The 27,757-nt window shown below is 43.0% G+C and overlaps 1 protein-coding gene across 4 annotated transcripts in view; it reads right to left on the reverse strand.

The window, feature by feature from the left end:
* Positions 1-471: 471 nt before the first annotated feature.
* POMT2 (protein O-mannosyltransferase 2) overlaps positions 472-27,757 on the reverse strand; it is a 29,635-nt gene continuing 2,349 nt past the window's right edge. Inside the window, exons 4-22 of one of the 4 annotated variants that reach the window (XR_012764503.1) lie at positions 27,196-27,304; positions 26,840-26,948; positions 24,464-24,623; positions 21,718-21,824; positions 20,687-20,769; positions 19,473-19,582; positions 17,268-17,334; positions 16,321-16,393; positions 14,579-14,657; positions 13,655-13,806; positions 11,860-11,951; positions 10,696-10,772; positions 9,454-9,525; positions 9,183-9,242; positions 8,871-8,976; positions 6,862-7,002; positions 6,114-6,228; positions 5,302-5,525; positions 472-1,246 (exon numbers count right to left, since the gene is read on the reverse strand). Coding sequence is in view for 2 of the 4 variants with exons in the window: in XM_075425946.1 (XP_075282061.1) it covers positions 5,420-5,525; positions 6,114-6,228; positions 6,862-7,002; positions 8,871-8,976; positions 9,183-9,242; positions 9,454-9,525; positions 10,696-10,772; positions 11,860-11,951; positions 13,655-13,806; positions 14,579-14,657; positions 16,321-16,393; positions 17,268-17,334; positions 19,473-19,582; positions 20,687-20,769; positions 21,718-21,824; positions 24,464-24,623; positions 26,840-26,948; positions 27,196-27,304 (1,818 nt within the window). In the remaining 2 variants the exon portion in view is untranslated. Of the gene's footprint in view, positions 5,526-6,113; positions 6,229-6,861; positions 7,003-8,870; positions 8,977-9,182; positions 9,243-9,453; positions 9,526-10,695; positions 10,773-11,859; positions 11,952-13,654; positions 13,807-14,578; positions 14,658-16,320; positions 16,394-17,267; positions 17,335-19,472; positions 19,583-20,686; positions 20,770-21,717; positions 21,825-24,463; positions 24,624-26,839; positions 26,949-27,195; positions 27,305-27,757 lie in introns of all 4 variants that reach the window. The other 3 variants (XR_012764502.1, XM_075425946.1, XM_075425947.1) reach the window with 3 other exon arrangements.

The following is a 27,757-nucleotide window of genomic DNA, read 5'->3' on the forward strand; positions in this document are numbered from 1 at the left end:
CACAAGAATGACTTACAGAAGAATGTTGGGTTCCTGAATAAAGCACTTGATCTGTCAAGCGAAGTGTTCATAGGTGACCTACCAGAAGCCTGATGAATACACCCATTAAACCTGACATACTATACATATTTACAATTTAACGTGGAGAAATACATCCACTTCAACAGACAGTACTTTCTTGTCATCCAGATGTACCAGTTTCACTTCCTGCTGTGCTTACCAGCACATCGCTTGGGCTGCAGTAAAACCTGACCTCCTAGAACTGCAGTCCAGTAACATTTGTATGCTAAAAGCTGAAGCAGAATACCGTTGTCGTAGGTCCTGCTCTCCAATGGGTCGGTTTAATGATCATGTTGCTACTTTAAGCATGCATGTGAAGGAGAGAGGAAAGTGGAAAAAACCCACCCCAAGATCAAGACACAAAGAGAATGCTTGAAAGAAGAGGTATTTATTATACAATTAAATTCCAAATTCTACTTCATTTGCCATGATTTTCTGTACAAAATACATTTATAGCTCAGGGGAACACGTATGGTGCAGAAATTACACCTTCAAAGACTTAGAAGACATTCAGTCCGTGGACAGATGCACGCACGTGCGCACACAAAAAGCATTAGTAAGAAAGGTTCCAAATATAGGACAGAAATACAGAAGAACCCCTCTCACTACTGCTCCAAACTCTTGCTCAGTCAGGGGCAAGTTCTCCAAGGATGGCTCTAAACAGTGCATCTTGTAAAACACAATAAACTCACTTAGCAAAGCTTTAGGACCAATTATAAATTCAGCACGAGTGGTTTCTGTGCTAGTATGTCCCCTACCTCAGTTATTATTTGTGACAATCATAGCCCTTGACATTCAAATAAAGAGCGTAAGGGAGTTTAAAAAGTAAAACAACTCATAGCCAACCATGCAACCAAGGTCTCAGTACTTTAAAGAAGACAGAGACAATTTTCAGTCTTGACTGCTTGCAGCCCACAGCCCCCCAAAGACAGCAAGGGTGCTATGGAGGTGGTGTTCCTATCCTCAGCCTTCCTTTCCCAGCAGGAAACGGCCATATGATGTTCTAACAGTCCGCACATTTTTGTTTTCGTGACACACTCTTGCCAATGTGTGGGGGCCTCACCTGGCCCCAAGAGGGGTCACTTGCTGTAAAGGGGAGGGGGAAAAAACAAAATCTTACCTATATTCCCCAGCTGTTGGAGGCACAGGGCACTGCTAAGGAGATTTTCACGTTGCAGGCGCAATCCTGAGAGAAGGAAATGGTGTTACAATGGTACTTGTGCACAGAGTGCCAGCCCCGAGGGTAACTAAAACAGGCACGGCCTCTGGAAGGGAAGCTGCTAAGCATGGCAATGGCAAATTCCAGGTAAATGCCTGTGTTTCCATGCTGACAGCTGGTTCACTCTCAAGTCCCTTGAAAAAGATTCTCACAGGGACACAGGAGGGAACTGTCAAATAACACATTTGTTTGCCTTTCCGTAACAGGTTCTGGTTTTACTCTCTGTGCATGTGACAGGTATTCATCCACTTGGGATGCTGAAGTGTCTTGTCCTACCTCTCACTCTGGCACCCGTAAGAAATGGATGCACAGCCCAAAAACTGGAAGAGAATAAAGAGAAGCGAAGTCCTATACTTTGGTCATACTTGAAGAAGCAGAAGGAAGGAGGAAGATGTAAAAAGGTAGATCCTGTCCACGCCCTTTGTGCATGGACAAGCCCTTTCAAACAAGAAGCAAAAAGAAACTCTGCAGACAAGAGAGTGGTGGTGGCTCTCCCACCTACAGGGCTGTGAGTAATGCTGGTAAGCAGTGCATGACACAGAAGTCCTTCACCCAGACCAAAGGCAACCTTGGCACAGGAATGTCCATTCAAATCCTCCTCACAGCCACATCTGTGTCTTAGAGCACGAGTAGTCCAGTTCCTGGAAACGGGACAGTGCCCGCTGCTAGAACAGGCATGCGCACATACGTGTCCAGAAGCAACCGTTAACAGAAACCTTTTAGGATGAACAGATTGTCTAAGATGTAGCTAGATGAGCCTAGAGGCCTTCTACCTATCTTCAAAAGACTGAAGAGGTGAAAATAGAGTGTACACATAAAAAAGAATTTGAAGCAGGGAACCTGGCAGGCTGCAGCTTTTTGTCAGTTGAATCCACAGTCACAGTTTGATGAAATGTTTCGCCAGTGATAAAAGAAGCCCTGTCAAGCAAAGTTCAAAGAGAGCAGCTGCTCCAGAGAACAGCATCTTCTGGCCGCGGAAAGCACCATTAGCTACTTTCCACATGACTGGCGAAGAGGACTAATAAACAATCCTGAAAATGAACATGAACTCATTCCACAAGCACGAATGGGAAAACTGAACTGAAGTAGCCCAAATTCCATTCAGAAAGCAAAGAGAGCCCTGCACCCATTGCCTTACGTCTGCACCACTCAGGCATTTTAAGTCAGAGTCAGTAAGGGAATCCCTATTATCGCATTTTATTGACCTCACAGAATATTGGTTACTGTTATCTTCCAGCTATGGCCTGACAGGTTTTGTTTTGAGAAGCAAATACTGAAGGTCAAATTCTAACTAATTTTTCAGTATTTTTCTACTGAAAGAAAACAGAGCAATGTCAATTTACATTTACTTGAAAACCCAACCCTTGCAGTCCAGAAGGTACAGATGAAATGTCCTCTAGTCTTCAAATGTAGACCTTTTAATACTTTTAACTCGACAATAATAGAAAAAAAAAGAATCTGCTGGAAGTTGCTCCCTCTTGTGGAATAGCTAGATTTTTTTTTCATTGTATGCCTCTATCCCCTTACCAGCACCCAAGGCCTAAGAAACAGATTAATCCCAATGCTCATTAAGTGCTCTCGGAGGATTTCTAAAATGGGAGTCCTAAAGAAAAATGAACCTCTGTCTGTAGTGAAACAGAAGCTGGGCTTGTGCAGAGGAAGGTGGGATGAGACCAAGGTATTTGCCACCTTCAGCTGGCCAGTCCCCAAACTCTGCCAATCCCCACCCAAAAGATTATTAGCAATAAAGGATAGAGGGACCCTGGCCAACGAACACACCGCCTCATTTTCCTCAGGCAGTTCCTACAAGCCAAGCCCTTTATAACTGAAGTGTCTGAGGTTACTGAGTTGACTTTTGCTTTCCCACCGATTTAAGTTGATGAATGAAAGAGTATTAGAAACTGTCATTCCAAAACACAAGTTTATTAGACTTTTTTGTTGTTAGTGTTAAGGGCAAATGTGTAATCATATGTGCTGGAAAAAGCCCTACACTTTAAATCACGGCTTTTATCAGATCTTCTGGCAACTCCTCCCCATTGCAACAGGACTACCTTAGGGAAAGCTCACATTAAGGACAGTAAGCCATTAAGTCGATAATCTCACCAAGAGGAGAAGATGCTGAATCACCTTGCTGCTAAGGCAGCACTGCACTGTCTAGCTGCCATGTTGCCATCAGTGAAGAATTCACAGCTGCTGTCAGATCCAGCAGGATCTGAAGAAGTTTGCAGCCTTCTCCCTCATCTTTCTTGCCTATATTTCACCTCTGTAAACGCCTGGCTCATGCAGGTGGGAGCATTTCCTGCAATAGCAAGTGGAAAAGAATCATCAAACCCAGCAGCTGATTAGTGCAATGACTTCCCACCATGTATTACCAGTAGGTGATTAACTCAAAACCTTTAGAATCAAAAGCATAGGTCCATACCATGAGTTAAATGTCTATAGGAGTCAACTTCTGGAGAGAGATGTGACATACCAAGCCAGAGCCTTACAATAGCAAGCAGCTGCCTTACTGAACAACACTATGAATCGCTTTAAGAGAGGAATGAAAGCAATTCTGACTGGAGTTTCAATCCCCCACTCAGAACAAATACGCTAATGCAGCCCTTCTGTGTGGTAGGAATTGAATTCAAGGTTTGCTAAGAGAAATGAATGCACAATTTATGTTTAAAGATAGATACACTCACCTGCTGCTCTCCTTGTACCTGTAATTTTGATGCAAGGCTGAGAAGCAGAGCAAGAACTCTGAAATGAAAGGCTTGAGTTCCTTGAAACATACACAAAAGAGTTTTGCAAACATTACTTCTTGAGACAGGAACACAGCTGGGGTCTAAGTGTCATTCATGTTGGATGCTACAAGGTAGCAACCTTGAACAGTGACAAGAAATTGAAATTAGCTGAAGAGCAGGAGATGGAATAAAAGGAACATTTACAAAAATAGACCTAACACAGGAGAAAGGCACCTGATAAATAGGATTCCACTTTCTTGGAAGGGGTGCATTCAACATCCAACAGCTCTTGACGCTTAACAGACAAAGCATTTTTGCCTGGCCTCAAATGTCCTTCGATATAGTAATCTGATGTTCAGCCATCTATGAGAGGGATCTTGCTCAATACTGGAATACATCGAGCGGATACCGTGACACTGACAGCCAGTTTTGCAGATGCCACATTCATTAAGATGAAGCCTTCCCCCTAAAAGCACAGGTACTGGCACTGGAATAGTTGGGATCAAAAGATGAATGACAGCTGTTTGTAACATCTCCAAGCTATCCTTTCAGTCTCCAGTACACCCCCAAGAAGTTGGTCTCCACAGCAAAACGGGGCAGAAAATAAATCACCTGCTATTTCCACTGTAATTTCCTTAGCAGTTTCAGACAGAATTGCAAAGAAGGTACAAGTGCTGAGCTAGAACAGTCTGGCTCCAAGCGCAGGCCTGCTAGGTGATTGTTATGATTAAAGGTGACCAGAAAGCAAGGCAGAATACAGGGGTAAACAATCTCCATCTCCTCTGTCTGCAGAGGGCCTGGGAGACAGGCAAGGCACAGTGGCTCAGGGGATTTCAAGCAGACCCCTTTCAGTCAAGTTCTAAAAATTCAGGGTCAGAACAAAAAAATGCAGACAGCCAGGGCAGGGTAAAATGGAGGTCCCCAGATACTTACATGAAGCTTCCAAAAACCTCGCCGTAAAAAAGGCTGTTAATCATGATAGAAGTCCTAATGTCTCAGGCGCTGTCTGGCTCTCAAACTGTCATGGTGCTTAGATTACAAGAAGGAAGACACACACACATGAACAGGCAGCTACACACAGCCTCTAACTTGTACTGGTCTGACTGCTGGAATGCCAGTGCTGTTTGACTGATACATATTGCTCAAAAGAATTGAGATTTAAGCAGGCAGTTGTCCAGGAATATAACCTAAGGATTCAGGACATGAGTCTTTTTAAGAAGACCTTCTCATGGTCATCCTCTGCATCTTCTAATGCAGGCAGTGCAAACAAATGCCAAAGCAACAGGGCTACTATACCCAGAGCTCTCCAGAGAGGGCATTTTACAGTCACATGTCTCCAGAGCACCAGAACCAGCCTGACAGGCAGCAGAGCTCATGCTTCTCATCTGCAGTTCCCAGGCTCCCTTTGCAGGCTCTAGAACTCCCAGGACTCCATCCACCGCAGGCCTGCCATGGGGCTGCTAGGGTCGGAGGCCATGGGTCCTATCATCCCATAGGACAGAGGATGGAAGAGGTAGAAGCTGTGGAAAGAAACCAAATGCCCATCAGGGACTGCACAGTTTTCTGTCTCAAGAACATTGCAGCAGATTAGTCCATACAGATGTCCTATGGAACCTTTGTTTTTGGATTGCTCTGAGCTCCACTGGGGACCTTCTAATCTCTGCTGAACACAATACATACATAGTATACAGTTTTATCACAGGTGGTATTTTCTCTTCAAAAGCAACAGCTCTGGAGAAAAACCAGCTGAGAAAACCTACAGCAATGAAGAATTTGCCTGTATTTGAAGGATCTGGCACCATCTAGTATGGGGACTGGAATCAGACACCACTGAACTGTGGGTTTGGAGGAGAATAGAGCATTCACACTGAGTGCCAGGATAAAAGAAAGATTCCCTGCAATGAAAAGGTGTTTAATGATGCATTACTGGGACACAGATGCTGAATCTAATCAAATTTGAGGGTTTCGGATTGGGTTTGATGATGTCTGACAAGTTCAGCAGAGAAGCGAGGCAGAGACAAAGGCTAAGGATAATTAACAAGCAGTAAGGTTTCCATCGAGACAGCGACTGTCACACATTGAGAAACAGTTCAGCTTTCAGCACTCACCTGTACATGACGAGCAGAACCAGTGCCAAGAACCCCCCTCCATATACTTTTCTAGCTGTAGTGCTGGGTGACAAGAAAGCAGCACAGAACTTCAGTAGTGTGTCCCAGGTGATTCCTAGCACAAGGACGAGGTAGAAATCAGAAGCAATGCAGAGGCCAAAGAACAGAGTTGCTACATTCAGCCATAGACTGGGCTCGGTTAACACCAGAAGACCTTCTCAATTTTTAAATTCATTTACCTTGGTAATCTTCAGAACTATAGGGATTGTTTTGTATCAGCAGAAGGTTCTTTCTTCCTACCTTTCCATCTGAATAAATGCAAAAGAGGTCTGGGCCCCAGTACACTAACTAAGTTGGTACAAAAATCGCAAGAAAAACTACTAAGACTGAATTATAAACAGACATGATAGAAAAGTGGGGGCAGCAAATGAAGGGAAGTAACTTGTATAAAAGCACTTTTAAGAACAGTGACACAGCAAAGAATAGGAATCACATCTCTAAAATTAAATGCCCTAAGCACTAGACATGACTGCCTCTTCAGGTTGGTAACAAAAAAAGACAATTTTGCACTGCAAGCTACTTTGTGAAAAACATTTTGAATTAGTCAATGGTTTCAAGCACTTTGCACAATCAAGCAGGAATCTATATATAAAAAAAAAACAACAAACTGTTTAGTCAAAAAAAAATTCTATTTAACAGAATTTTACCTGTTTCCCTGCCTTTTCTGTTCCCAGACTCTAGTATTTACCTGTCAACATGCTGGAAAAAAGCATGGCAGGAAAGTAGTGGTGAAAGTAGAGAACTCGGCCCATCATAAAAAAAGGGAAGTAATGAAGGAGCCAGCCCAGCATGACCTGCCCTCCACCACACAGCACGACTCTGGACAGTTCTGCAACACAAATAAACAGACTTCAGCAGAGAAAAACTCAACTACAGTTCCTATTTGCAAGCCTTATCACAGTAAGTAAACACCAAAGGAATGCTCTTTGCAGGAAGTCATTTACTGGTCTGAAATTGCTCCAATCCACTGCAACATTAGCTGCATCCTTTATAAATATACAAACATTTTTCAGGAGAACAGTTATGACAAAAGTTATAAAAAGACATAAGTCCCAAGGGACGGGCAGGAGGTTGACCATGCTCTATGTTAAGACCAAACCTGCAGTTTCTCAGAACGTACATCAGACAGTTAGGCCATTCCAGTTTCTGATGCTTTTTATTCTCTGCAACGAGACTACAAGCCATCCAGATGATCACTTTGCCAGCCTTTCCTGGAAAGAAATATTGCCCAGCTTTCAGAGCCTGGGGAAGGGACTGAGAGTTCTGGTGTCCGCATGCAGCTTAGCCAATAACTTACTGTGTAATTGAATAGTTTCTCATCACATTTTAGAATCCACTTCCCACAAAGAGATTGACAAAATGTGAACTGCAATGGTCAAAGTATGACTTAGGGTTTGTGAAAAGCTCTGCCACCTTGTCATTGGACATAACAAAGGATCATTGCATCTCTTGTATTTGTCATTTGCTTTGCCTAAATAGCAGGAAACATTTCTCATTTCAAAGCACCGTGCATAGCACAGTACTACAGAGCACATGCAGAGCTTGAGAGCAGGGCATTGATCCAACTGGTCTGTCTCCCTTACAGCCAATACAGGTAGCTCCTTGCAGCTTTTTTGTTGAAGATCTGTGCTGTTCACTATTAAACTATTTGAGATCTGAAGCTCCCACTCTTTTCCTTGTGGACATTGCTCAGCAACCCAAGTTCAGTGGTTTCCCACTCTTGGCACACAAAGTCCAGCCACCCATACACTTTTAAGGTTTCTGCAAAAGGCATTTATGAAAAGGAAGCCTATTATCAGTAATAGGCGGGGTAAGTGTCTCTGCCAGAAAAAACATCTTGGAAGCCTGCAAAGCAGAACAAGGTAAAAACCACGGGACCAGTAGAACTCAGCATCAGGAAGGTTCTCCTGACATAGGTTTTATGACCTTCTCCTACTGATATGCCCAGATCAAATATAGCCTTTCCAACAGCTACACATCTGGTCATTTCTGAGCTGCAGTAACCAATGTAACCAAGAGCAACTGTGGCCCAGCATCTTGGCTCTTGAGCAGTTTATAAGCAACTCCCATGCTAGGCTGGGTGATCACCTGCAAAGCACAGCTGGCATGTGAGCTACCGACTAATTCAAGACCTTGTCTCCGGCAAGAAAATAAGGTAGCAAAAGCCTGCTGAGACTCACATATTTGGATCATCTTAAGATGCCAGCTTATACCCAGACCAACTCTGTAACCTCCAGCAAAGGAGCTCTGTAATCTCCAGTCTATAAGACTTTTAAGGAGACACTGATCATATCTCCTTCCTGAGAGTCACTTCCAGAGCAATTCTCTTTGGCTAAGTAGGTGTCTCAGGGCCCTTGCTGACTTGAGGATTTCTGATCAAGTCTTACAGGCTTAGGAAATTTGGCAACTCATCAGGAATGGTATGCCACGCAAAAAGCGAGATTTGTTCATCAGAGTGATTATTTCTAGTATGTAACCCTTTGTTAACAGTCACATTATTCCGTGCTACATTTCCAAAGCACCACATAGCTTAGCGTTTTGTACACACAGCTGCCTTGAGTGTATTTTGTTCAACCCCCAGGGTTTTAATACAATATAAAACAAGGGTTTTTTTAATACAGGAGTTCCAAGATGACCTTTCCTGTATAAGGAAACAGGGATTCTATAGTGCAGGCATGACAGGAAGAATGACCTCACCTTTGAGTTCAGCTGTCAGCTGCACACCTCTCTTCAGGGCCACTGCAGTGGAAACTGCTATCAGAAGATACAACCCAATAGTGACCAGATTTAGCCACCAGATCACCTACACAGGAAAAAAAGAAAGATTGGGGACTTTAGGCCGGACATGCACATGTGAGAGAAAATGAAAAGCTACATGCAAGCATAAGACTATAATGGGAGAGACAGTCCAAAAGGAGGCAGAGGAAGAGAATCACTGTCACTGGCAGAAGCAAGAGTAAGCTAAAATTTGCTAAAGACATTGGCTTGGAACCTCCCACTCCAACTTACCGGGTTTCCCAGCAAATAAACCCGATAATCGGTCTCATTGACACCAGAAAAACGCAGACCCTGAGGAAACAGACCAGAAGGGAGTAAAATGGGTTTGTATCAATCCAGTTTGTATTTTGCACGGTGTCAAAGGTGAGACAAATTTCCTTCCATGTAGCTCAGGTGCTACAAAATAAAGCTGACATCTTTAATGCAATGAAGAGGTGCTACACTTCAAGCAGCACAGCAAAAGCAGTTGAAAACGGAAAGGAAGGTGGATTGATCAACATACCTGGTAGTTGATGGGCCAGTGCCAAGGTTTGGATGTAACTTCATTGTCCTTTGGTTTGAGGCCGCTGTTTCCCTACAGGTAAGTCCATATAAAATTTAAATGAGCAAGGGTTATGCTGCAAGGCCTGCCCAGAAATGTCTGGGTACACAAATATACATGAATACTCTTCCTGAGTAAAGGCTGTCTTCTGACTATGTAAGCACATCATCTTCTGGCGATGGCCACAACGAGGACAATGAAATTTTTAATATTACTGTACAAATTAAAATGTTCTTTGGGTACCATTAGAGGAGTATTCTCTCACTACTCTTCTCCAGCTTTTATGTCACTGAGGACACAGGTTGCATAAGCAAGACCTTTGCTCATTAAGAGAGCACTTCGACAGGTTTCCCTCCACTCTGAAATAAAAGCCTCAGAAAGATTATTTCCATGGAAACTCATGCAGGTGCTTCCTTACCTGAGATACCATTACCACTAGTTGCCATGGAAATGTTTAGCATTAATAATAATTTGCTTGAGTATCTTCTTCCTTTTAAGAATCTGAGAAGAGCTTTACAAACAGTAGCAAATAAAACCTTCAACTCCCTTCTCAAAACAGTAACTTCTCATTCTTCAGATGAAGGACTGAAGAGATGGAAGCAGAAGGGCTGTGGCCAAGAGCACAAAGAACAATCATGGGGAAAGACCACAAGAGCAGTCACCTTGAAAATATTAAATCCAGCTTCTTTTTTCTTTTAATATTCATGGATAAATAGCGAAGAGGAAAGCAGAAAACACAGCTTCTTGATGAATTTCAAAAAAATCAGAAGTTTTCTATTTTCAGTTCAAACATTTATTGTTCTCCTAAGTGTCTGTTTAGCTAATTTTCCTGTCTCTGACCACAGTAATATCCTCCTGCCTCACAAATATTAATTTAACTTTAAAACCTTCCAGCAGGGGAGGGAAAATTTTCAACTCTACTTTACAGAACCGAATTTCAGCAGTGGAGGGATTACATAATTAGGCTGTAGGTAGATTACACCACCAGCAGAGCCAGCCATCAAGCCCAAGGCTTCCAAACTTCTGGAAGATTTAGTTGTAAGACCACCCCTTTTTCTAAGTATAAATTCAAGTAGGTTGCTGGGGTATGTAAATTCTGCCCTAGCTTGCAGCCATCACCCAGATATCTCAGAAAATGCTATTTCTTTTTGATGGAAGAGAAAGGAGGAAGAAAATTATAATGTAGAATTAATTATATCCTACCCGGATCATAACCATGTGGGATTCTAGCAGAATTTCTGCAAAAGAGGGCTTCAAAACATCCAGGCTGATATTGGGCACTTTAGAAAAAGAAAGAAAAATAAATTAGAAGCCTGTATGGTTTACTTTTATTTGCCTTTGCCATAATTAACCAAACTCTCTCCTCCTGTGACAAATCTGCTTCTAGCACCTCTTTTAATTCCCTACGCGATTCATTCATATTCTAAACACAGAGGCTTGCAGTCAAAACTATCCCCCAGTGAATTTCACAACTGATGCATGCCTAGGTTTCCTCCTTTACTTCCAGAAGCAAGAGAAATAGACAAAAGCGCATGAAATAAATAGATCTGTATTTCTAGCTGAAACTGGAGACACATTATTCATAGACTGCTGTTTATCTGTAAATGAGCCATGAGTGTGCGAATGTAAAATACATTACAACAGAAGAGGAAATTCTACCCAGTCAACCGCTCAGGATTCCTTGCCTTTGGTTTGCATACAGTCACTCTGACAGGATGAAGACGATTCGTTTTTTTTAATAACTCAGAACTCAGCCCAAGTCATCTGCAATTCATGGGATGAAAATTATATTGAATAATTCAGGCCAAATGAGGCTGTGACACATATCGAACTCCTGGATGAGGCTGCAAGGCCCATCTGTCATTATTGGCAAACTTCGTTCTCTTCCCAGCCTCTGTCACACTGCTACTATCCATTACTTGACGGTACTGCAAAGTCATTATTTAGCATGCCCGCCTGTCAGAGCAAAAAGAAAACACACCAAAACCAGTGGATCCTAACTTTTTTTTTTAAAAGATCGTTAAAATATATACGACATACTCCTACTGTGTGTTGCACAACCTGTACTGCAGTGCCTACAAAGCTTCCCATGTTTGTTATCCATGAAGATCTCAAAATCTTTAAAAAAGTTTTTATACTTGCACTATTCTTGAAACACTATCACCAGTTTACGGTACAAACTGTGAAGGAGAAAAAGGCTAATCCACTTCTGAACCACTGGCCCAAGTTCAGCAAGTCTGCACTTGAGTTGGGAAAGCACACAAATTCCAAACCCTGAATGCTGGTTCTTGCCATCTGATAGCTCATCCCATCCTTCAACAGCAAGCCCAGATGCACCCTCAAAGGAAAGGGAAAGAAATGACTTACACTTAGGGTTGATATGATCTTCAAAGTTCCAGAGGGAATTGGGACTCTCCTTCAGGTATGGTGTGCAGGTGACTTCCACTTGTTCCCAGCCCCTGAGGAACAGCAGAACAGTTCACCACCACCCTACAAAAGATCACTCAGTATTTCCAGTTCACATCTGATTTTGTCCCCATTAAGCTTCATATTTTCCAGCAATACTTACTATACCACTCAACCCCAGCAGCCGCATTCTTCAATGCTCTCACATGCTCTAAGCACCACGTGGAAACCAAAAAGGATTTGCAAGGCAGCCAACATCAAACCTCTACTGAATATTTGAACCACATTTCTAATTTGGGGTGTCTAAATTAAAAAACCTAAGTACATATGTAAGCAGTGGGCTTTCTGAAAATGATGTACATTGACAACTAGAAACTACGTCAAGTCAACCCTTACAGTCTCTCCAGAAGAAAATCACCATCATCAATTTAAGTCAGCAACTGTATTACAGAAACAAAAGAATGACTTCAGCGGATCCCACTAACTGTTCATTTAGTTGGTCACCCTATTCCAGCAGGTCACGTCAAACACTTTGGGAGAAAGTGCATCAGACCCTGCAGTAAGGTGACAGATTAATAAGGAATTTTCTACCAATGACCACTTAGTGGGCTTAACTCCACTATTTAATTAATTCCATTAATTAATCACCACTTAATTCTCTGAAGGACAGTGATTACTCCCTTTTAAATTCCTAAAAACCCCACAAAAATCCAATACACTGTTAACCATCCTTATTTGCAGTTAACAACTATTTTTTCCCTTCAGCTCTTCTGTCATTGATATTTTGTGACAATAACTTCCATTCACAGGGTAAGTCTATGTTGAGGGGGAATAAAAAAAATACCTCCTTTCTTGAATGCTGTTGACAGAGGCAGCGACTCATTTTTTTTTTTTAAAAACAATCACATTATTTACCCATGAGAACAGATTTATTGGTAAAATCTAAATGGCACTTGCATTCCTGACCAGCCAGTCACCAGAGGCATCTGCCTGCACTCACTGTGATTCAGCATTCACAGGATTCCTTGGAAGCCATTTTTACCGTAACACAGTGAAGGGAAACCTAAGCTAGCAGTAACGGAGGCTGATCTGGAAACAGAAGCAACATGACCACACAGCCTGCTGCTTCAGGATCCATGTTAGCATCCCACACAGCACAGTTTTGCAAATACAGCAGCTTGGCATTAGTCTGGATGTCCCTGCATATACCTCATTTTAATGATGAGGATATATGATCCAAGGACATATTAAACCATGACACCTGCTAATAGCAGTTTGTTGCCATTGTTCTTGCTTCAGATGCTGCATGCAAAAACAGCAGGTGGTCTTCCAACCACAGAAGAAATTAATACCAATAAAAAGAAATTTGGAGGATTATGGTACAGAACAGTACTAACTGCCCCAGTTTCTAGCAATTTTTGTGAATCCCAAGGATAAAATGGGCCTTGAAGAACACATCTGCCATCCCCTCCTGGACTTAACAGATGACAAGGTCTACGCCCATGCCACTCTTGGATCTCTTACTAAGGGATATTATTTTTCAGAGCTACATACCTTCACTGTAACAGACTGCATAACCCTAACCCAAATCTTCCCCTCTGGTTTTATTTTTAGTATCTGCTAGTTACTATTTTATTATTTTAAATTTAACGAAATGGAGGAAACGTTGTTATTGCTTAGTTTAAAAGTACCACAGAGCAAAGGACATGTCAGCTCAACCCCTTGCAGGGGTGAAGGGGGATTACAAGCTATTTACCACTTTGGCAGAGTCTTTCCAGAAGAGCCTAATATACACCCTGTAGCCACATGGGTTAGCCGGACTTGACTCCGCAGGACTTTGATGAGCTTCCCAGCCTTTCTGCCCACCACCTCGATCCGCCAGAAATCATTGGAGTCTCCTGTTCCATTCTATCATGCAAACATATCACAGGAGGAAAAAAAACCAAAATCAAACCAATAACACACACAAAAAAAAAGAAAAAAAAGAAAATCAACTAGAAGACATACAGGATTGAAGCACTGCAGATAGGAACTTCTAAAACTCTAATGTCAGCAAAGCTAAACAAAGGAGCCCAGGCTACCCTCACTCTTCACAGAAGAGATTCCCCATCAGGAAGAGATGATTCTAGACACGAGCAGCTACTCATAAATGCATTTTTATCTTGCCAACCTTACATTTTTTTGCTTCTAGTTCATACTTGACTGTGGCTCAGAGTAGATTTTAAAGGGGGGTAACTTGGCTGCTTCACAGAAGGGGTTTAGGCAACAGTCCCTTGCATTCGGAAATTCAGCCCTCAAAGCAGATTTCATTTTTGTGATTCAAAAGTCTGTCATCATTCTGTCAAAAAGAGGTACTTGTCTGTGTGACAAGGCCAAATACATAAAATAATACTTGTCAGAGCAACTTCAAGGTTGTTCAGTTTGGCATTTCTGGAGTTGAACGCTGCCAAAACTAGACTGGCAGTAAAAGCTTAAGTTAGTTTCATGTCTGTGTTCACATTACATAGACCTTAAATATGAGATAACCTATTTCATACTAAATCGGTTTTTCCTCCAGTATGGTAGATGCACTTCTATCACCTTGGCTAACAAACTAAAAGAGCAAGAATAAATCCCCTTGGCATGGTCTGAACTCTCCCCAGAAAGAAGGAGCTTTTGATTTATTTTGCCATTCACTTACTATTCCATAGCCAGTGACCTGAAAATGCTTCCTGGTCAGGGGAGCCTCATGCTGGTGACTGTGAAGATTTCTAGAAGTTCTGAAATTAAATCAAAAGTCAAGCCTTGTTCTGTTTATATGTCTCAGTCAATTTGTGATAAGACCATTGATTTGAGCCATTCAGAGAGCTGCCAGCACTTTGACCACTGACTTCCAGCCTAGGGCAGGGCAGGATGCAGCCTTAACAGCGATGGGGGCCACAGCACGAAACTGCTGCTCCTCACCATGCGACTCTGAGCTTCTGCCACACTGGGCAGTGCTGGAAAAGGAGGACAGCATGAATAAATCCAACCCTCCAGCTACAATCCATCACCTCCAAGTGGGAAAGACATTGTTGGTTTTGTTTTTTTTTTTAAATGAAGAGTAAAGGTGAGACTAACAGTCCTGCTCTTGAAAGAAGCAAAGCAAAATCCTGACCTCTCTTGGTTATCAGTTTTGCTTTCCAGTGGCAAGATTGTACCATTTAGTCAGGCCCAGATTTACCGAGCGCGGGGATCAGTGGCCCCCATTAGCACCAGCTGTACTCGGTGCAGACAAACAGCCTCCCGCCCTAGCAGCGGCTGCTGACCGGGGCACCCAGAGGAACCCGGCCACATCCTGCTCAGTCCTCCACAGAACCACTCGGACAACGAGCTGCCCCCACCACCGCCACAGCTGCATCCAGCCCGGCCTTACCCGCACAGAAACCCTCTGCCCACGGCCTTATCCCCACAGCAGCCCCCTGCCCCCGGCCCCACCCCCACAGCGGCCGCTGCCCCCGGCCCCGCCCCTCACCGGCACAGAGGCCCCGCCCCGGCCGAGCGCGCCTCGCGCGCGAGGCGGAGACGGGAGCCACCTGGCGGAGCGTTGCGGCAGCACGGCAGTTCCCCTCCCCTGCCCTCCCAGGGGCCGAACCGCGGCCTACCCAGCACCGCCTCGTCCAGACTTTATCACCTTCGTCATCACGCATTCGGTAGCAAAACCCCAAGTTCAAGGCTTTTTTTATTTTTAGATCTTACAATCATTTGGGAAACGTAAGCAGTGATTTGCGAACGCGCAGCACCGAACGCAAATCGACGGGATTTCCAGGCTCACAAGTTCAGCGACAGCGCAGAGCATCGTGGCACAGTGACAGTAGACTGGACGAAGATAAATACCAAGTCACTTGTGTTCCCCTGCTTCCCCTCAGGCCTTCCCTACAGCGAGGGAAGGCGCCAGCTGACATTTCCACTGAAACGTGTCTCACTGCTGTGACCTCGGTGCTGCCGAGAGCAGAATCCAGCGGGTGGACGCTGCCTCTGCACGTTAGGAGCAGGACGCTTGCAGTGCACTGACAACAAACCCCACACTACCTGCCTAGAAAACTCAGAGAGTGGGAACAAGCAACAGAATGAGGGGGCTGAACTTGCTTCTTTGCAGAAAAGTTACCCTTAATAAAGTTATCCTTAATATTGCACCTCACAGCTAAGCAAATCCCTCTGCTGCTTAGGTAGGTATTTCTAATAAAGTTGTGTGGTTCTGTTAAGTTTCCCACTTAACAGACACCCTTCAAAACACAAACCGTAAAAGAAAAACTCCACAAACTCCACACTGGAAATGCAGATATACAGACACCTGTCATGCAGCCCGTCTGTGCTGGCCTAACCATGCAGTCTCCAGCAGGAGAAATCTGCACCAATTCTATGCAATCACGCCATCTCTTTTAATTCATAAATCATCCTTACTCTTTGTGTTCCAGACGAATAATATCTCCGTGCCTCACAAACTCCACGGGGCTCGAGGGGTCTGACAGATCTGCTGAAGGAAGGCAAACTAATCATATCAATGCACTGACAAACACATCAGGGTCTCAGAAAGTTTCTTGGGAACGCTCATGCCTCAAGCAGACAATACAAGGCAAACTAATTTGTGTTGACTCTAAGCCTGGTGTAAACCACTGCTCCAGCTTAAGGACCAGCCGTGAGGGCTACTCCAAAGACCATGGCCCCAAGCAGCACATACTGCCCTTAAATAAAGGGGATGCCTGGCCAAGCTAACTGAACACCAAAACTATATTTATTTATCTCATTTTATGAACTATAAAACAACTCTTGCAACACAGATTATAATTTTGTTACATCTAGGTTATTTGCACTTTTTCTGGTTTTTCACACATGCTGCAGGTGAAGAAAGGAAACTCTGCTAGACCAAACATGCCTCTGCTACACTACATGATATTCTAACACAACAGATGTATGTACGAACCCCGGATCTTCACATTCCATACTCTGTCTTGTCCCAACCAAACATTCATGCAAATCAGTTGAGCACAACATAACAGAACATAACAGGACCCAACTTCTCCAGCACCCATAGCCACAATAATAGATTCCAAAAAATACTGAGTTCAGATTAATTTCTTCTCCGTTATTTGCAGCCCTACCTAGCTGAAAAGTTGTCAATGCACTCTTCAGCTGAGAAAAGCTTATTTACTTCAGCTGTATAATCTGGAGAAAAACCAAAACCACAGTAAACACAGACAGCGTTAATCAAGATGGAGCCAGATTCTCCTTGTTCTTGCTCCTCTCCCCCTCATATCCATGAAGGATAATTTGCCCTGGAGGGAACTCAGAATGCTTAAGTGAAAAACCGAAGCAGCAGTTATAAAAGGCACTTTAATGGTATTTGTTACCTGTATCCGAATCGTGTTTCTTTATAATCCACAGGTTATTTAAATCTTTATGTAAGTAGGCAGTGACCTGAAAGCACAGGATAAATTATTTTACCAAACAAGAAAAAAGCTGGTGACACCAGACACACAATCGCCAACAAATCAAAGTCCCAAATGAATGCACCAGTAACACAAAAACCCTGGGATGACTTTTATGACGGTGTCCCCTAGAAAGTCAGTCACTGGCCACTGCTTAACCCAGCTCACAGCTTTTGTTGAGTGTATAGCCCGTACAGACAGAAGCAGTACACTTAATGGCCGTTCACATGCATCATAGGTAACAACCTCCAACCATACAGCTTGACCTCCTCTCATCCTGCTTCTGAGGCTCCTTCTACAACAACAGGATATCCAAACCTGAAGTTTTTGAATAATCACTGACGAGTACCAGAACCAGGAGATGGAAACAGCACTGGCTTTACAGACAGGCATCACTGGTAGACATTTATGACAATAGGCTGCCTGTGACAACCATAATACTTCTGGCCAAAAGATCCAAGCAAGGTAAGCAGGATTCAGCGATCAACCATTAAAGCCACACATGCCACCCAGCTAATACTTACCAGCCTGCTCAGACTCACAGAGTAACTGCTTCTACTGTTACCACAAGCAATGGAGACCATCTGACCCCAGGGTGCTGCTCCTGAGGGCAATTTCCTGAGCAGCACGAGGAACTGTGCCCGCCTTGCTCACTCTCCTCTTCCAGCAGCAGCAACCCCTGCTCTGTGGGACCCTAGACCAGTCCCAGACCTGTGCCTCCCACTCAGGTGAGAGCAGATGGCCCAGTGGGGCGGGTGAGAGGCAGAACATACAGGAGTGTCCGAGGGTGGGGAAAAAGGGATAGCTGGAGGTGGAACCTCATACCTTGAGGGTATATTATCAGGAGAGGAGGGAAAGGAGGAGGCAGAGATCACTGCCTCCATCTTTTTCTCCCTAAATCTCTTCCAAGTTCTAAATTCCCTTCCCCTCTCCACATTCCCCAAACTGTCCCAGCCCTCTACCATTGTCCTACCTCCAGGGCAGGGAGCACAGGGAGGGAATCACCACACTTTCCCACTTACCCTCAAGGAAATTCCCATCAGCTTGCTCTCCAAAACCCCTTTCCCTGCTTTTAGTGTCAATAAAGCATGTTCTGCACTTGAATTTGACCTATACTTGAGCCAGTTTTGGTATGAGATCTTCATCTACAGTAATAAACATCAATGTCACACGAGACTATTAGAATTTTTGGTTGGGAAAAACAGCACGAAAAGAAGATTGAGTCAAAATTTTCATTTCTGAAAACTTCTTCCTCACCACAGAGACTGAGCAGAGTTAAAAACCAAACATTTGTTTTTCTATTGCAACCTTCTTTCAAGGAGCTCAGAACAATTTTTAGACACTAACATGCAAACTGCAAAATACATCTTGGGAAAGCTTTAGAAGCTGCAAAGATTTGTGAAGCTTGATGATGATGGACAAAAATAAGAAATTCACTTCATTTTTGTACTACTTGATTAGCAATAGTTACATGATTTCTGAATTTTACTTTGATATATTGCTTAATCATTTAATCAGGATCCCTTAGAGAGTTCAGACAGCTTAATTATAGCTAGCTTACGAATGTACAGGTATCTAATTTAATGAGCAAAGCCTTACAGATTCTTTGGCGACAGATGAGGAAAGCAAGGCACAAAAAGAGAGTAAATCATGTAAGGTCACAGAGGACAGTGGCAGGAGTGAAAACAACACAAAGCAGCCCTATTCCATTGCTTTTAAAACACAGCAATGAAACCTACAAGATAAAATAATTATTTGTATAAATAAATAAATAAATAGTATAAATAAATAAAAAGTATTTGTTTTAAACATAGGTTTTACAGCCTTCCTTGAGGTAACAGCAGCACTTTCATTACGGAAGATTACTTTTAAGTCCTCTCGGCCTCCATCTACAGAGGACGGTCTTGCTACTCCAGTACGTAAGTCACCTCTCTGGTGCACTATGATAGGCCCTCTTCAAGCATCTTTTTTACTCGGACTTCCAAGCCAAGTGCACGGCTGTGGCTCTGAGAGGGTAACAAATGCTGAGCAGATACACTGCTCCCGTCCCAACAGCACCTAATGCTAAGTGCAACAGGAGCGAGTCAACGGTTGTCATCAGAGGCAGCACTACCGCAGTACACTAACCTGCTGCTGGCGAGCCCCAGTGCCCTCCGGGTAGAGGTGCCAGTGCGAGTGAAGGTACCCCCCTGCCATCCGAAGGTTCTTCATTGTGACCACAGACCCGTATGCCAAGTCTATATGGGAAGGAAGGAGGGAAACAGGCATGAGGCAGCTCTCCTATAAATATCTCCCCCAGCTAGCCTGCAGTGCTCTGATTAGGCATGCATTCTCCCACTTTGTTTTGATGAAAGCTCATTTCCCATTTGACACATTACTTCACACATCTCATTGCAAGTGTATCTTCCATCCCCGACCACGATTCAGCAAAACTGTTACATAACATTTGGCTGAACCACTTAAAATTCTCCCACCTAGTTTTAACATAAACAGAAGCGCTAGCTCTTTTGTATGTAATTCAATAATGAGAGGTTTGAGATAGCTTTCGATAAGAGTATATGGTCAAATTAAAACATGATGAAGTTTGAAAAGCATGTGACTACTCTGAAGCACTCCATCGCCCAACCCCTACAGCAATACAAGAGGGAAGGGAGGCAAGCTCAGCTACCAGATAGTGGAGCTGATACCCTCCCTTCACCCTCCCAACACAAGTGGGAGAACACAGTCTTGGAGAACGGACCTGACGCTCTCCCAGTAGCGGCTCTGGAGCAGAGAACAGCCAGAGAAAAGTTGAAGTAACTGGAAAGCAAAACCATATTAAAGGCTCAGTAGTCCCTAGCCAGCCCAAGGATTAGGGAACGACCACAGAGCCATCTTTCCCCTAAATTCATATGTGTGCTTGAATACAACACAGCTGGACCAGGGGCGTGCTGTGTCACAAATGAGTTGATAGTTTTCATTGCCACACATTTTGGAAACAAATCCCACATCTGAACACCTACAAACCTAAGCTGAACAGGACAAATTTCTTTTTGCTGTCTCAAGCAACATAAAAGCCAAAGAACAGATACACACACACAAAAATGTCAAATCCCTCAAAATGGCAGCTTTCCCTCTAGAAGGAATATGATGAAACAGCTAACGACCTTGCAATATACACAGCATTATTTTCAGTCTTTTTCTTTTCTGTCAACATATAAGGCTGCACAAAGTAACAGCATGGATCTGACCACAATCATAATCTGCACTGTCCTGCACTGACTCACAGAAGATGCTGGTTTTATTTAAACCCCCACGTACATGGACAACAGTCAAAGTGGTTTATTGCTTTGGACACTCACGCTCTGGAACGGAGACATTATGAAGATTGTTGCCGATCAGCTGGGACTGAAATGCTGAACTGAAGAAACCATCCCCAGGACCACTACAAAACAGAACAAAGACTGTGATGATTCAAAGTCTAACTAAACAGGCACACAAAGCTCTATCATGCATGACCAAATTGTTTTTACAGAAGGAAAAAGATAAAAACAGACTCGGCATCAGGAGAAGAATGACTGTAGCTCCCTTAGATGCACACACCTCTAACATTGTGAATCACAGATACAGACAGTCTTGCAGGAAGTTGTCCAGAGCTGCAAGGACTTGAGGTCACAAAAACGTACACACTTTTACTGCACAAAGCACTATCAACTTTCTTTGGAGGCGTTCTTATGACAAATAAACTGACCCACTGTCAGGTTCGATATAACAAAGCCTCCCTCTGTAGCTCCTTAAGTCTCAGTTCTGCTAAGAGGGTAGTGGTAAGACCAGTTAAACTAAAAAATTACAGATTTAATCTTATATTCTTTTTTCATAGTGAAATGCTTATTCATCTCTTAATGATGGCATATGGAAAACATGGCCATTACTTAGCCATTTTACTAGTTGTTGCGCTCCTTCCACATAAAAAGCAGGCATTCAGAAAAGAGTCCTCCCTTCAGGAACACTCAGACTTTTTCATTTTAATCACAGCCAAAGCATTTTTCAGGAATGCAATGCCCTTCTTTTGATTTTGTAATTAAAAAAAAAAAAAAAAAAAGGATGGAGTTGAGACATTTTCAGGTCCAGGAAAGAGGAGGAAAAAAAAAAGGAGACAGTCTTTGGTTAGGATACTTGCTCAGCATTTCAGAAAGTCTTAAGCTCAAACTCATTTTCAGTGCCAGCTTGGCCAGAGCCTTTCTCTAAAAACGATACAGGAGCCTGGGTAGGGAATTAAACACAGCTTGTGGCTGTGCTTCTGACACTGAAAATGGAGAAATCCATAATCAATACCCTTTAACTCAAAGCAAAGACAAGCGATTCTTCTTCTGAAGAAAATATTGTGAAATACCTTCTATTTAATACTGTAAAATGAACAGCAAACATAGCCGTGTAGAGAGCAAGCGGGAGCAGGATGAGGCAGAGTACACGAGCCAGTAAATGCTTCCCAACCATGACCTGTAACAAACACAACCTGGATCAAACAGTGCAGCTGCAGGCACAACTCCGCTCTTTATCTCACAGTACTCTGAGCAGTGGTCCTACAGCAGAAGACTACCACACAAGCAAGCCCAACAGGGTGCAGAATTACCTCAAAGTCCTAGGAAGCGGTAAAAGCTTAAGCAGACCTTGTTGCGCATCTCCAAAAGCTAGAGCTGGGGTACCTTGAAATTTCAGGGTCTTGGGAGGAAGACAAAAACGGGCAATAGGGGGGTTTAACTTTAAAAACCTTGGGCATGCCTAACTTTGGCAAAGGAGATTGGGCAGCTCCCATTGACAATACTTTGAAAACAAGGACCTTAACTTGTTTATCAGAGCAGTACACGTCTTGACACAAAATTACAGCAAGGAGATGGCTTCCAGAATAGTAACTGTCAAAGCCAAGCAAAAAGCAAAGTGAAAACATGAGGGCACAAGCTGCTAGATACAATTCTCCCAACAAGTCTCCCTATGCAAGTATGACTGCAACAAGGACTTCTTGGGGACTTAGATATGCTGCACTCACAGAAACCAGCTCACTTAGCAAGGATGCTCTCACACTGCAATTTCTGTCGCTGGTCCTCAGCCAGAAGCTACAGAAAAGTCAGCAGAAAAACCTGTGAGTGTTTCTAGCTGCCTCAACACAAAAGCAGAGCATTTCATTTAAATCCCTTGGAAAGGTGGTGTATACATAGATGCTGAAGATGCAATTACATATCCACATCCTACTGACACTGATGGTTATCTAAAATACAGGGTGGGTAATAAAACAGCTGTGGGAGAAGAAAACACCTTAAACAGCAAAAATTGTTTGCTAAATGTCCATATCTAACTTCAAAGTGGACGAAGGCAGATGTACTTGCTATCTTCTGTATTTTTTTTTACATGGTACCTATCATACAATCATTAAGCTAATGATCCTCCAACCCTTACTAAGAGATCCGAAGATTTCAGAAGTAATGGAAAAACAGCTGAACATATTACAAAACTAAGAACTTACTGAAGTCAACAAAGGAAACAGTTGCTCAGCTCAAGTACTTGAGCAGAACACTTACAATCACTGGGCATTTGGAAAAATGCTGATTGATGGTACATAACCAAATTGCAGCATAACAGATTGATGGTACATAACCATATGCAGCATAGAACCATATGAACTAATCTCCAGTTCCTGCCCAAAATGACCACAATATGCTTTAATCTTTGTGAAAAGGTTTTTCTTTAACTACAGCCTTCAGTGCAAAGTCAAAGAAGAAAATGCACTTGAAGGACAGCATCGAGCAAACCAGAACATTACACCAAGATAAGCTGAGAATTCTAGAAATCAAATTAGTCCCCAAAACCTTGCATTGTAGTAGTTTCCTAACAAATGCAGAGATAAATTATTCAGGCTTTCAGGGTTTTCATGCTCACTTCTTTTTTTTTTTCCCCTCCTCAAGCACCAAGGTTGCCAAATAGTTAGTTATTCAGAAAGCATCTACCTTCTGGAGTAAATTTCTTTACATATTCTAACACTCAGGGGCTTGCTGCCTTTGCTGCCAGCAGCACAAATGAAATCACTGTGCAGCTGACTGCTGGCAGAAAGCTGAGACATGATGGATTTGTTCCATGTCAAATGCAATTAACTGACTTTGCTCAAGAAGCGTGTCTCTGGAGATGGAACATTGCATCTTTGCAGCCCGTATTGATTCACATTAATCAGAGAAAACAAATCACAGCAGGAACAGAAAAAGTCCCCCCCACTGTTTATGAGACAAACAGAACAAAAACAGTAAGTGAAAGATATAAAGTTTTCAAGCTTCAGAAGAGGTTGAGACAAGAGGAGAACTGAACACTTTTAAAATATATGCTTGAAGAATTTATTTTCCTGCTGACTGCAAGACAGCAAATGGTACATCAAGGTATCTCTCCAAATATTAGATTTTGCAGTCTCCAAATATAAAATGCAATATATTAGAACAGGGCATCCAAACACACTGGCAAATTTCTTAGAAGTAAGTGTGTGTGAAACCAAGCAGGCTATAGCTGCCTTCATCCTCAGGAACGGTGATGGAGACTGCAAGTTGCAGAGCATGCCTATGACTCATGATGGACTACAGCATGCTACTGCTAGGCGGCCTCTGCCTCCATACTCTCATGATGCAGTGCCTGAGCTTGCGCTGCTTATGCAAACGAGGTGCTGCAAGACATGCCTGTCTGCCAGGTAGGTAGCATGTACTCCTCAGAAGGTCATATAACAGTGCTGGACAACATCTTGCCTTGGGCCGTTGTACAGCCATTCCCAATGAGCATTTTTAACCCAGACTGAAATAAAATTAATCCAACTAGAATGGTAATAGTTTCTTGAGAGAAAAAGCAACAACCTTTTTGCTGTGCTCTTATGACATTCTATCCCACTGACATACGTGGGGTTTTTTAAACGTATGGCAATAGTTTTACCATTATAACCTTCATCTTTAAGCATCATCACCCACCTCAGATGCCCCTGTTTGCTGCAGACAGAGTATCCCTGTTTGGCTAGTTCCATGGTTGTCAATAACTAGGCAAATTACAAGGTCAAAAGAAAGCAAAAGAAAACAGAGAAGCCCTTAATGTAAAGAAAAGTGTTTGACACTCACCAGTGACAGGCTGAGGTTCCCCAGCAAGTCCCATAGGTCACAGATGGTGTTCAGGCCAACTAACAGGACTACAAAAAGGCCAACAAACTTTACCCCCATTGCTCCAGCAAGGTTCACGCCAGTGAGACTCAGCCAGAACCACCACGAGGCAGAAAATGGCCTGCAGGACAGATAGAGCATGTCAGGAAATAAATGATGGCTACTTGAATGGGTATCTGCAGTTAGGGAAACAAACAGCAAATTGGCTACCCCAGAAAATTACATTTCATCTTCTTCTCAGGAGCCCATGAGTAATAGAAAGATACTTTGTTCATTAATTTTAGAATGATGCAAGGATACCCCTGATACAGGCTTCAGAAGGGCCCAATACTTTAGCCTGGGTAGCCCTAGATCTCCACTTCAAGGAAGGGAATATAGACACCTGGTATAAGCTGATACACTAGTGTGAACAAAGTCTGACACTTGGAAGGTCTGAAAATAGAAACAGGACTTTTGCTGCATAAAATGCAAACTTACATCTCTCAGAAAGCTAAGGACATGGGGGAGAATAGGAAAAGTAGCTGTTCTTTTTCTCCTGAAGCAGAAAGGCCATAGTGGAAAACATCTAACCAAAGCACAAACAAAAGCTGCAGCAAAAAGCAAACAAATTGCAAGCTAAACTAAATTGAACCACACAGAAAAGACGACAGCAGAAATTAAAACCCTTTTCCTACCGATTCCTGATGCCTCGACGCTTGTGTTTTGACTAGTCAAAATCCCTGTGACCTGCTAAGCAACACAATAGCTAGAGCTGGCTTTTAATTTGCATAAAATCAACTTGTTTGAAAACAGGATTAGTAAGACGTGAGAAATAAGTTCAGGTCAAGGCACACAGAGCTGATCAAACACTGCCCTGTCACTTAGTGCCCGCACTCCCTGGGGTATATGCTGTAGATGAGCATGGCCTTGGATGGCCCTACGTCACACTGCAGGCTGCATTTTAGCCATGTGTGCTGCAGCCACACTAAGACTGATATGACCAGTTTTTTAACGTTTCATGAAACAAAAACTGGTCATATATAACACAGTATTCTAAGGTTTTATGTATGTGAATTCTGGATGCATTATGGGGAAACTACACTGTACAGCCCAGCCACAAAGAAGCCTTTTGACATATCCAAATACCTATAAATAACTCTCCCCCTTTGGAAGGGTCTCTAGCAAATATCCCGAGCAACTTCACTGCTTTATTCAGAAACATCCTGGCTATATTTCCTTCAAATCTTTGGCAGCAATTTCTCCAAACCAAACAAATTACATATTTACCTCAGCTAGCAGGATTTTGTAAGTGCTTATAGGATTCCAGTCACAGATAAGCTGCATTTCTCCATCCTGGAGACAAAGTGACTGTTTCAAGGTAACAAATTAATATTTTTGCCACTAAGAAGCAAAGCCTTGAACAGGCTACAACCATCCTTCATTCCTCCTGCTCTGACCCACAATGCCCTATACTAGCTTTCTTTCCTGTCAGGTTTTAAAAAGCTTTAACCTCCATTTTCAAGATTTGCAGTTCCATAAACACTATTTCAGCTGAAATTTCCTTTCATGCTAAAATAATCTATTTAAGTCTCTCTCCTGGTTTACCCCAGCCATGACACTTTCTCTCTAGTTTCACAAACCCTCATACTAAAAATTTCTCTCCCCTACCATGAGCCATTTTCACCTCCAGATTTCCTGAAACAATCTCATCTCAGCCACTCATGCAGACTACTAAGTGGCAGACATGTTCATAGAATCACAGAACCATAGAATGGTTTGGGTTGGAAGGGACCTTACAGATCATCCAGTTCCAGCCCCCCTGCCATGGGCAGGAACACCTTCCACTAGACCAGGTTGCTCAGAGCTCCATCCAACCTGGCCTTGAACACTTCCAGGGAGGGGGCATTCACAGCTTCTCTGGGCAACCTGCTCCAGCGCCTCACCACCCTCATAATAAAGAATTTCTTCCTCGTATCTAATCTAAATCTAAATTGCTGTCTAATCTAAAACTTTCTTCTATCTAATCTATACCTACCCTCTTTCAGTTTGAAGCCATTACCCCTTGTCCTATCACTCCATGACCTTCTAAAAAGTCCTTCTCCAGCTTTCTTGCAGGCCCCCTTCAGGTACTGGAAGGATGCTGTAAGGCCTCCCTGGAGCCTTCTCTTCTCCAGGCTGAACAGCCCCAACTCCCTCAGCCCCTCCTCATAGGAGAGTTGTTCCATCCCTCGGACCATTTTTGCAGCCCTCCTCTGGACCCAATCCAACAGGTACACGTCTTTCCCATGCTGTTCTAGTATATTATCTGTGTGAAAATCAAGTAACTATCATTCAACAAAATTATCATCTTTATCTTACCTATCTGCACAGCTGTTACATTTCACCATACTCAGAACAGCTCCCATGAGGAAGAACATCAGAATGGGGTCCAGCAGAATATATTGGGACAAAGTAATACAGCCTGTATCTGCAAACAGATGCACCATGTCAGAAAGGCTTGTAGTTCCAAAGTGAATCTAAGATTGCAGGAAGCCAGTTTCCTCAGTGTAGTCAAGACAAGGGGAACAGGGGAAATTTTAGAAACAGAAGCAGATCAGAATGTTTACATTTCTTCATATATACAAAGCAGAATTACTTTGCTTTCGGGAACCTCTCTCATTAACCCAGATATTCCCAATTAACCTGCTCAGTTTTGCTGTAGCAGGAATACCTACCAAAAATAAGGATGAAAGCTGTGAGTAAGGCTGCTGGCAGTGATTTTGACAGTTCCAACACCGTGAGGTAGGCAAAAGGAACCAGGCAGGAGCCAAGGAATGCACAGAACTGCAGGAAAAGATGATCATGGAACAAGTTAGTAACCCTTCCCAAGGTGAACATGCACCCATACCCTTTCCCTTCCTTCATCTTCCACATTTACCAACAACAGGAGGTATTGCGGTAGCTGAACATCAGACAAAAGCCAAATGAACAAAGATACTGTTCAGAGAAGGACAACTGTTTACTTTGTCCTGTCTCTAGAGGTGTCAGTAACAACAGTCAGTCATTCTCTTGCTAGACCACACCAGATATTCACAAAAAGATAAGTAGGTGCACTACACATCCACCATACTCAACTTATTTTAACAAGATATTAGAACCTATGAACAAAATACCTCTGTACCTTACATCTTTAGCAGACCAGTATCACCTTCCCTACACAAATGAGACTGAGGATAGTTGGAGGAAGAATAACAGAACTCTAAACAAAAGAAAGCAGTATCACAGTAAAATTTGTTC

The sequence above is a fragment of the Opisthocomus hoazin genome, chromosome 7, assembly GCF_030867145.1.
Source record: "Opisthocomus hoazin isolate bOpiHoa1 chromosome 7, bOpiHoa1.hap1, whole genome shotgun sequence".
Taxonomy (NCBI): domain Eukaryota; kingdom Metazoa; phylum Chordata; class Aves; order Opisthocomiformes; family Opisthocomidae; genus Opisthocomus; species Opisthocomus hoazin.